The sequence below is a fragment of the Hoplias malabaricus genome, chromosome 2, assembly GCF_029633855.1.
Source record: "Hoplias malabaricus isolate fHopMal1 chromosome 2, fHopMal1.hap1, whole genome shotgun sequence".
Classification (NCBI taxonomy): Eukaryota; Metazoa; Chordata; class Actinopteri; order Characiformes; family Erythrinidae; genus Hoplias; species Hoplias malabaricus.
Genome location: NC_089801.1, coordinates 65,450,207 through 65,461,350, shown reverse-complemented (window position 1 = coordinate 65,461,350; position 11,144 = coordinate 65,450,207). Strand labels below are relative to the sequence as shown.

General features: G+C 38.3%; 1 protein-coding gene across 4 annotated transcripts; it reads left to right on the top strand.

Annotated features, from left to right (window-relative positions):
- Positions 1-4,470: 4,470 nt before the first annotated feature.
- Positions 4,471-11,144, top strand: LOC136686127 (class I histocompatibility antigen, F10 alpha chain-like). 4 transcript variants are annotated; one of them, XM_066659683.1, is made up of 7 exons: positions 4,471-4,781; positions 4,885-5,036; positions 6,407-6,667; positions 8,488-8,766; positions 9,093-9,365; positions 9,528-9,644; positions 10,182-11,144. In XM_066659683.1, exons 3-7 carry the CDS (start codon positions 6,535-6,537, stop codon positions 10,193-10,195), a joined length of 816 nt encoding a protein of 271 aa, XP_066515780.1. In that variant the 5' UTR covers positions 4,471-4,781; positions 4,885-5,036; positions 6,407-6,534; the 3' UTR covers positions 10,196-11,144. The 4 variants fall into 4 exon arrangements, with proteins under 4 accessions (XP_066515780.1, XP_066515781.1, XP_066515779.1 ...); XM_066659684.1 differs by having other exon boundaries at positions 4,885-5,072; XM_066659682.1 differs by lacking the exon at positions 4,885-5,036.

The window sequence follows — 11,144 nt, the reverse complement described above, 5'->3', positions numbered from 1 at the left end:
TCTACAACTAGGACATACTTCTATAAAGAATAATTTAAAACCATTAAAAGGAACTAAATGAAGTACAGTGAACTTCTCTGAATGTCTGTTTATATTCTTAATTGAGCCAAATTTCCTGAAAGGTTCCACCACTATCTTGGAATTCATTAAATCATAACTACATTACAGTGAATTTCCACTTTACTAAGTTCACCTAACTTGTAGCTACATGCACTGACTATACTGTCATATACACCCTCTATGACTGAGTGCTCATGGTAGGGTTGCTGAATATTATGGTTATTTGCAAATTATTAGCACCATTTCTCCCATGGCCATTAATGGAAAGGAGCTGCTTTAAATATTCATTTGAATAGTGGGCCATTATCTACAGTGTTTCTTAAGGGTTTACACATTTAAACTGATTATAATCCAATACTGTGCTGAGTACAAAACTAATAATACAGTCCTATAAATCTGTAATCAAATTAAAATAATGATTGTAGACATGAGAGACCTAATGGATTTCATAAGTTTGCAGTTCACCCATTAATCAAATTACCAAAAATATATCATTAAATAAAATATCAGGAGTGCTATGTATTTCGTTTTCAAAGAAACCTAATATTTTAAACTATATATCTAGTAGAGGGTACCTAGTTCTGTTGGAGAGAAACTATGCCCTTTTTTCAAATCACAAAGGCTGCTTTTCCTACGTTCGCCTTCCCACAAAACACAGATCACCCACTTGCTGCGTACGCCCCTCCCACTTGCTGGTCTCCGGCCTGCAGAGATATGTAGTTGTGGTGTGACCTAGTGATGGGAATTTCGGCTCTTTTTGGGGAGCTGGCTCTTTCGGCTCCTAAATGGCTCTTTGTTTTACCACTTATTTCCACTGGTACAGAACAATATTACCTACATTTTACATGACTATATGGACAAAATATTATAGTTCAATATTAAAAATAATTAATAGTGTTACAATGGCCAATTGTTTTTATGGCTGTCTTATAATAACTCACTGATTGCACTCACACATTCAATTGTATAAATAACTGGATTTTTGTTTAAACATTTTAATAAAAAAAATCACATGTAAACTCTGAAATATAGCCAATGGAACCCAAAAGTACAAAATAGCTTATTAAATTAAATAATCATCCATTTCTGGGTAATAAAATAAACAAATACTCTGCAAAGTGCAAAACAGCAGCATTCAGTTGTAGTGATTAAAACAACCACAACTGTCAACAAACATTTAACTGATTTAACATTTTCTTCAACTATTTTTTGGAAGGCAGATTGGCATTCAGGAAAACCAAGTTTCTCAGCTTGGAGGGGTTGATCCGGTTTCTTCTCTCTGTTATTATCTGCCCAGTTTTTGAAAAGATTCTTTCAGAGGATACTGATGTCGCTACAATACACAGTCACCCTGCCATCACCTTATCATGATTTTTAAAGTGCAGCCAAATACTGTTTCTTTTCCTTTCGGTCATTTTTCTCCCTCCAGCTCTCTCTTTACACTTTTTGCCACGCGTGAGCACTGCACACACCACCAAGCAAGGAGGGAAGGGGTGGATGCCACCCACCCCTCCCTGCTTGGTGGTATAAACCTTCGCTGATTGGTACCTTTGCTTGTTGTTCTCTGATTGGTTGAATGACAAGCCTTAGAAAAAAATTCTTGATGGAAATTTAACACCCCGAAGTCCCTCCAGTGAATTTATGGTATGGTTCTGTAGATGACATTTTTGTTAAAAAAAAAAAGCTATGACAACATTTAATACTCAACAACTTAAGTGTACTATTCAATGTGTTATTTTACCTGAAGGTTCTGCCTCAGAAAAACGCAGAGTTCCAAGGTAAGCACAACATGATCATCAAAATTATGGAGTCTTGCTTTCCACTCTTGATAACGGTACACCATCTGACACAGAGTGCATTGTTTAAAGTAAGTTGACACATCTAAGGAAGAAATATCAGGTTACAGTGTTACTGAATGAAAATTTCAAATTACCTGAGGTATTAATCAAAGGCTTAAACTTACTGTCAATAATGCCACCTATACCCACAATCCGGGCTTTGTTTGTTATCATCACTGGATTATCCAAACCAGGATGACTCGAACAGAAATTGCAATTGGTCTCTGTTGGGAGAAGTTCTGTTGGGTAATTAAATGGTGCTCTGGGAGCTGTCACGTCTTCTGGGAGTCTGGTGGGAATTTTTTTCTGAGTACAAATATACTGTACTACACGTTCCAAGTGGTCTGTTACAGGGTAGATAGGCTGGGTAGTGGGCTGGTCTGTCACAGCAGTATGTGAATCTGTCTCAAATAAGTGTTTCTGAGTTTGGAATAAGTGCCATTTTGCTATACTTTTGTGCACACAAGACATTCTTGCCTTAGCACAAGGCATGAGTTCTTCTTTGTCTTGTAGGTCACCATAATTCTGCCAAGACGACTGAAGTGCTTCTTCACTGGCTCATAAATAGATAGACATATTGCTTGGGATGAACCACTGAGTGTTACTTCTACAGACAGAGGTACATGGGCTGACATGGCTGCTTTCTGTCTTTTTAAGCACAGACTCTTCTTTGATACACCAAATAGCTTATGATGCACCATTTCATCTAGAACACCCTCTTGAAGGAACTCTTCACTTATGGTGTGAGAACAATAGTCAAGTGAACGAATGTGTTCGCAGTGGCTGAAGGCACAACCACTCCGTAGTGCTAGAAGCTTGTACTGAAAACATTCTTCTAAGTCACATCCAGTAAAGTGCAGTTTGCCCCATGTCTTTCTCTATACATGAACAGGTATAGAAAAACCATGCCTGTTTCTTTGAACAGCACACACACACCATTGGTCGCATCCACACAAACACTTTTCAAATGTGATGTGCTGGTTATATCTGGTTTTGCTTCTGAATGTTTTCTTGAAAATGTGACCAGGCAAATTCTTCTCATATACAATTGTAGTGCAGTGAGGACACTTTGCTCTTTGGGGTGATGCCGTTTGAGCCTTTTTCGGAAAAGGAAGTGACAGAGGAGTGGATGATGTAGAGGAAAATGCAAGAGCAGATGATGAAATCTCAGAAGCACCAACTGTTAAAGTAGGTGCTTGGGGTGTGGTTGACTTCAAATGAGGTGGTGCTTCCTTTAAGGAAAGTGAATATAGCAGATATGCAAGGTACTTCTGCAGGTGAAGGTGTGGGCGCCACAGAGGAAGTAACCTGACATGCCTGAAGATGGCTTTCCATATTATCTCTCCTCAAAATGGTTTTTGAGCAAAGAGGGCAGTGATAGTGTCCTTCTGATCTGCAATTCTTATGACATTTGTGAATTTGATATTCTGTGAAAAATGTGAAAATAAATTTAAAATAAAACACATGAATCAACATGAACGTTGTGCTGCCAAAAAAATAAAAATAAAAATAAAAATAGCAGGGTTACATTACCTTTAAACTTTATTGCATTTTTCTAGTGAATTTCAATGTGCTTCTTAACTCTTGCCAAGTCGGTAGGCTTAAACAACTTCACAGGGCACAAAGGACAATGAAACATTTTGCAGTATGTTGTGCATCTGTTTAAAGATGGGTCTGAACCACAAAGCCAGACTGAAGAGTGCATCTAAGTAAAAATGAAAAAACATACATTAATAATTGAACTAATGAAAGTTTTGTAGACAGTTATACACTGATCAACCATCGTATTGTGACCAATTCCTTGTTTCTACACTCACTGTCTATTCTCTCAGCTCCACTGTCCACAGGAGCACTTTGTAGTTATAAAATTACAGACTCGTGTCCATCTGTTGCTCCGTTGTATACATTGTTTATGGTTGATCTGTGTATGCATTTGCCTTGGACCAGGACAGTATATGCACATAAAACAACAGATATAGACATACAGACACAACGATAGATAGATGAATGTATAAATAAATAATGATATATATAAAGGTTGTACAAAATGCTACATAATGGCAAAAAAATATATTGTGTTAAAACACATTGCGTCACTAAGAACCAAACACATTTAGCCAACTGGTTAATCTACTTCATGCAAAACCAAAAATACTTTATTATTTATATATATGGGATATATATATATATAAATAATCTCACTGTATATATATATATATATATATATATAGCCTGACGTGACAAACAGCGTCTAATGATTGTCGTACCTGTATTGTCGTTGCTAAATTAGCAAGGTAGATGCAGAGCTAACATGAGTTCATTAATTCGGAAAAAAAAGTTATCCCAGCGACCCAGTATATTCGTTAACTAAACAAAGACATCTCGTAACGTACCGTCAAAAACTCCAGATCTGTCCGTACAAAATTTTGACACATACAAACACGCTCCCACACAAACGGCGTTTGAATTCTGGGTCTCCTGGCAAAACCACCCTATGACACTAGATGGCGATAATGGAAACGGCGCCACCTCTTCTCTGGCGCCTTAGATAGGTACCACAGGAGAGGTAGCCTCAAGAGTGAGATCTGCGCCCAGACCCTTCTCTTTTTTTTCTTAGACGGAAGCCGGCTCTTTGAACCGGTTCATTCGCGACCGACACATCACTAGTAGTCTGATGAATCCGCGTGCGGAAGAGAAAAACAGCTTGAGTATCGATCTTTTTACACGAGTATTGCTCAATATCAATACAAGCGTTGGTATAGATTTTATCGATATTTGGATCGACCCGCCCACCTCTACTCCTCAGTCTTCTCTGACATCTAAAAGACATGAACAGTCAGTGTTTTTTACTTCTACTTTTCGGCTTTGCGCAAGGGTGGATTGGTGAGTGCACGACACTAGGCATTACTTGTTGTTTATTTTAAAATTATCTATATCCTCAGTCCTCTTATGATGCTGTTTGCTGAGCCTTCTTTCTTGTTGCTAGGCGGAAGCTGCCTGCCATCGCTGATGCTGATAGCGCGGCCTGCTGAGCCTGCTTTTACGCAGATGCCTGCTTGCTTTCGCCGCTTCTGGTCTGAAGCCTGAGGAAACGCCAGTGTCGGTCTGCTGCTATCGTCGACGGAGAGAGCAAACCCAGTAAACATTTAGCCGTTGATTCAACGTTGAAATAACGTAATGACTGCCGTCTAATCAACGTTCTCTTAAGGTTGAAAATGAGAGTTGAAAATACGTCCAAACACAGACATTGAAAAGACGACTATTAGACGTATTTTTGGACGTCCACTGACGTTATCAATTGGTCACCACTTAACTAACTTATTAAGATGGATTTTGGACGTCCATTGACGTTTAAAATATGTCCTTGACGGACAGACTACTTTTAGACCTATTTTGAACGTCCAGGGACGTTCCTTGTTTACTGGGAAACGTATTTTTTATTTCTTTAAATGTATTTCTTTATTTATTTGATACATTTAATTGCTGTGAACGAAATAACTCTACACGCCCTCATTAGTTTTGTACGGAGCCCCTAAAGGGACTAGGGGGAAAAAAAGACTATTGATTTTTCGTTCTCTTTCAAATACTTTGTGGGCTCGTATGGTACAGTACTGTGCTTGCTGTTGATTATGTGCTTGCTGTGCGTGTCAGGTGAACTATGGAGCAGCTCGTTGAATTTTACTTTGATCTTGGACTTAAATGTTAACTGATATGAAATGAGGATGAGAGAATTTAAAGTGCAAGCGCATGGACAAAGGTTACGTGAACAGTATAGAGATACAGACAATGAACACAGTTTCCAATCAGTGGGAGAGAAAGGGGAGTGAACACCTGAATAAATGTGTAGCTATTGTTAGTGTATTGGAGTAATGTGTGTAAAAGTCAGTTCTGGTAGAAAATAATATCCTGATTTTACTGCAGCTTTAAAAAAACAATTCCCAGATAAAACGAAATGCTTGGTGTAACGACCGGCTCGCGAGCTCCACAGCCGTGTCTGGAGTGCGCACGCTCAGCCACGTCTCTGTAAAAATAAGTCCGCAGCGTGCCCTGAGATCTCTGTGCGCTGAGCCGCTACCTTACACCCTTCATCTTGTTACTGAATGACTGGATTTTTAAGAGAGTCTTTGCTTGGTAAAGGTTTTCCGTTAAGATTCTTAGCTTGACCCCTATCGCATTGGCAACGAAACTGTGTGTTAGTGGAGATAAATAAATACATATATAATATCTGTTTCAAGTGGCTGGATTTCCCTGGAAACTGCAGTGTCCTGATGTGTTGACTGAGCCACAAAGACAATTGTGTATCATAAAACATTTACAAAAGAGCGCAATGTTTTTGCGAGGGAATGCAAAATCAATGGTCCTTTTTTATTTTCTCCCCAGTCCCTTTAGGGGCTCCGTAGTTTTGTGCTATACAGATGCACTATTTAGTTCACTGACAGCTGAACTGATATAGCATAAATAAAAAAATGTCTACTGTCCCTATAAATCGCATTTGTTTTTCCTTGCAGATCCAGAGCCTCTTGCGTTGTGTGCCCATGGGTTTTTATCTCGTGGTTATAATCTCCCTGAGTATATACAGAAGACCTCAATAAATGACGTGACTGTCTTCTACCATGACAGTAATGTGGATAATACAATGTCCTGTCCTGAATGGATTAATACTACTGCTGGACAACAACACTGGAAAAATCTTAAGTCCTGGGTGAATCGTAACCGACATTTCATTACCCTGGGATTTGAGTCAGCTATTCAGCAATTCAACAAGACAGGTATCGTGATGAATTTAGTCTTATAAGAGATAAGATGATAGATAAGGGAGTGTTTATTGTAGTTATATGCAAGTATAACGCAATTTCATTGACAGTCTTCCTGGCAGCAGGATTTGTATTAACAAATACAAATATACATGGACAGCAGAATAGTATTGAAATAGATATTGCAGTAGAAATGACTACATTGCTAAATACAAAATTGCTAGCAGAAATCTGGGTAGTGATCTCAATATGTTACAGGTTTCTGCATAAATAAGTTGCAATCTGTATGTACATCAGAACAATGGAATACAAATGCAAATCAGGTAATAAATACATTAATTCATTCATTGCCTTTAAGCACTTTTCCAGTTCAGGGTCGTGGCCGGTCTGGAGTCTACCCGGAATCACTGGGCGCAAGGCAGGAACACACCCTGGAGGGGCACCAAGGCGATATATTCACTCACTCACTTGCACCTATGGACACTTTTGAGTTGCCAAATCACACATTGGTAGGTGGTTTTTGGACCGTGGGAGGAAACTGATGCACCCGGAGGAAACCCACTTGTCTGATGTTCCTTGTACGTGAACGGTTCTCAGTGCATGTGCAAGCTCATGTGAGGTGCTTTTTCTGCACGCAAAGTGGTTTTCTGCACTCAAGATTTTTTAATTGGATCTGACACCATAAAGGTGGCCCCATCATTAACTATGGGTGAGCAGATTATCTGCTGGTGAAGTCATCATGCTAATCAGTGCCATGTGCTGAGGCCAGTTGGGATACAAGCAGTGAGCTCCACTCATAGGTCGACAAAATTTCAGCTAGGATTAGCTGCCTCTTTGGCTCAGGTGCTGTGTGAGCAAGAAATGGCTAGCCACACTCGCAAACATGGGTGCCGCTGTGTCTCTGCTGAGACCCGAAGTGCTTCCTGACACTGCGATTGGCACACATCATGGCTAGGAAACTACAGGTGTCCAGAAAATGTGCAGCCAGCAGCTGCATTGAAAAAAGCTGCAGGGGAAAAAAGCTTTCAGTCAGTGCCATTTTGACCATGCATTTTTGTGACTTATGAAGCTCAAGGAGCCTGAGGGCTGGACTGCGAGATAGCCTTGAAAGTTGGCAGGACAGGTTGTTATAATGTTTTACATGGTTCCTTACTGCAGCTGCATTTACTGTGGTCTACCACTTTTGTTTCTCCAAGACACTTCAATTTCTTAACTCAAGGTTAGTGGTTGTAGTAATTTTATTTACAAGCTTATATCATAAGACTATACTCACACCTACAGACACATTTGAGTCACCAATCCACCTACCAAAGTGTGTTTTTGGGCTGTGGGAGGAAACCGGGGCACCCAGAGGAAATCCACACAGACACAGAGAGAACAAACAAAACTCCTCACAGACAGTTACCTGGAGCAGGACTTGTGACTGCCACACTACCTGCTGCACCACCGTGTCGCATGTTGCTAGATGCAAAAAATGGGTTTCCACTCTCTCCTTCAGGCCTTTTGCTAGATTTTGTATCAAACTGGTTCAGTTTTGTAACTGTGTGATAGGATGTTGGATCTAAAAGTTTGCCTTTAAATCTATGCAATTAAGTTTTTAATGAGTTGAATCATTTGAGGTAACTATAGATATTAAATGCTGAAGGAGTTATTTTAAAATCAAACAGAGCAGGTGTCAAGGACAAAGATTGTTGGAGTTCTGCTCACTTTAGACCATACTATAATATAATTACGCAGAATGTCGAAAAAATAAACATTATCACTAGCAAAACTGTGAATATTTGTTTATACTAATATTATAATTCCATGCCTCTCTTGTCTTCCACTGTGTTTAGGTTCTTTGTCAAATCGTAACATATACCAAGCCTGGGGCTGCTGTTCCCTGTTTCCTGATGGAACCTACAAGTTATCATTAACTCATTCGTTCAATGGAAAGGATTTCTTAAGCTTTGATTTTGACAGAGAGACATTTGTGGCTCCAGTTTCTCAAGCATTTTATTATAAGCGTCTAAGAGATGAAGATAAATCTGATCTGAATGTTCTATCAAAGCACTACAATAATTTGGAGCGAATTAACATATTCAAGCATGCTCCTATGCTCTCCCTAAAAAAAGGTCAGTTTAACATATGTATAATTTTCCTTTTACCAGAATTAAAGGATTTTATTCATAACGACTTACACCTGCCTAGACATATGTTAAGTTACACACATGCACATTCTTTCTAGTACACATTATTAAATTCTTTAGTATACCATAGATGTATAGTAAATCATACTGAATTTACTAATTATATTTTTATTTCCAGGCTTTCTTCCTAAGGATTATTATTCACTATGCATAGTTCTCTTGGTAACACTTCACGTACAGTGTCCTAGACTCCATAGTTAAGGTAGTCTTTAGTTTGTATACAAGGCTAATGGATTTATGTTGTGTTTCAGTTCCTGAAGTCAAGATCTTTGAGAAACAGAAGGCCGGCTCAGTTGAAGTAACGTGTCATGCCACTGGGTTTTACCCCCGGTCAATTCAGGTATACTGGCTGGGTCCAGATCTGCAGTCTGTGGATAAAGAGGTCAGTGATATCCTGCCCAACGAGGACAGTACCTACCAGACCAGGAAGAATGTGATAGTTCCAGAAAAGGATGTAGGAAAACACACTTACAGCTGTGTAGTGCTTCACAGCAGCATTCCTCACAATATCACCAAATTCTGGGGTACGACTTGGTTAACACATTATTTCATCTGATACTGAATACTTCATATTTTAAAATGGGAAGAATTATCAAATAAAAAGCAAAACTAGTTGAAGTCTGGCAATTACTGAACTTAAACCGGTGTAAAATTCAGAATGAATACGGGAATGTGTTATTTTGCAGGTGGAGAGAAAGACAGTAGTTTTGCCGTATGGAAAATTATGCTCCTCCTGCTGATGCTGATGCTGACTATTGGAGCAGTTGCTGTGTTTGTAAAATGCTGTTACCACAGAGCTCAGGGTAAGTAAACAGACTGGAATATGCCATCACTTGTTAAGGTTTAAAAAATATTATTTGAGGAGTTAATAGCAAACTTTATATATTGAACACATCATTCATTAAATGCCTGCACATGAGGGTAATTGCCCTCCAATCCACATTTGGCCTGAAAGGAGGCATCATGAATTAACATGAGAAAAAAAAGAACAAATAAAATTTGTATCATTTGTCAGTTCATGAAGCCAAAAGCTAAATGATAAAACTCAAAGGAGGATTAAAGTTTCACTCAGTCCTACTGAGTGTACATGACTACAGAATGACCTTCTGAAACATTCAACACTGTTAGTTTCATATTAATAAATTCCCACAACTAGTCAATTTGGTTCATTTTTGAGGCTGCCTCTGAAATCTCAAGTCTTTAAGTTTTTGATTGATGTCAGCAAAGGTTGGGTTTTATATTAAATTCACACATATTTGTGAATTTGTGAACATACAATGTTTGAAGATACCATGGGTTCAAGCAGTCATACTTTTTGTCTTAAATTTTATTTCCTGTAGGTGCAGGCATCTGAAACTGCCATCTTTGAACACAGTGATAAATGACTCATTCATGTATTTTGTATAATTGTTTTGAATACATATAGTACAAAGTACAAAGTCAAACATTTGGACACGCCCACTCAGGGAGGGTTTCCTTTGTTTTGGGCCACTTTCCACATATTGTGAATGTAAAGTACCAGTCATATGTCTTTTCTTTGTTTTCTATTATTTTCTACATTTTAAATTATGGAGGAACACACATGGAATTATGTAGTAAACAAAAAAAAAAAACCAGAATATTTTATACTTTAGATTCTTCAAAATAGCCACTATTTGCTTTGATGACAATTTTGCACACTACTGAAATTCTCTGTCAGCTTCATGAGGTTGTCACCTGGAACGGTTTTCAGTGAACAACTGTAGCTGTCGTCAAGTGTTAATTTGTAGAATCACTCACGTTCTTAATGTGTTTGAGACCATAACTTGGGTTGTGCAGAGGTAGGGGCTGGTACACATTTCTATACAGTGAACAGCCCTATTCCATCAATGACTAATGAGGAGAATTTTGACTGGTAACTGTATTATTATTATTATATTATGTATAATACAATAAAATATTTTAATAATTTTATTCAACATTGCAATTTTTAATGCACATATTGCCCACTATCTTCCCACACTTCTGATGTAACTTGATTATTTTTATATCATTACTCTCTATTGAAAAACATGTACTGTATCTTCTATTTGTGAATTTTGTTTTCTACATCATTTAAACACAGCAGCCATGATACATATTGTGTGAAATTTTCATAATGAATGGACCAATAGAAATGCTCCAAAAGTACTTGGAATATTTTTTACAGTGACTTCCATTGAAATACCTGAGCACAAGACAAACATAGATTTGAATTCAAAATGATGTTACGTTTGTCCTGAACGTTTGAACCTGAGACTATTGTGAAATGCAGTTACCAAGCA

Coding starts and splice junctions, on each gene's coding strand:
- LOC136686127 (XM_066659682.1), top strand. CDS start 4,727: ATGAACAGTCAGTGTTTTTTACTTCTACTTTTCGGCTTTGCGCAAGGG. Junction 4,782..6,406: donor CTTTGCGCAAGGGTGGATTG/GTGAGTGCACGA, acceptor TTTTCCTTGCAG/ATCCAGAGCCTCTTGCGTTG. Junction 8,767..9,092: donor TATGCTCTCCCTAAAAAAAG/GTCAGTTTAACA, acceptor GTTGTGTTTCAG/TTCCTGAAGTCAAGATCTTT.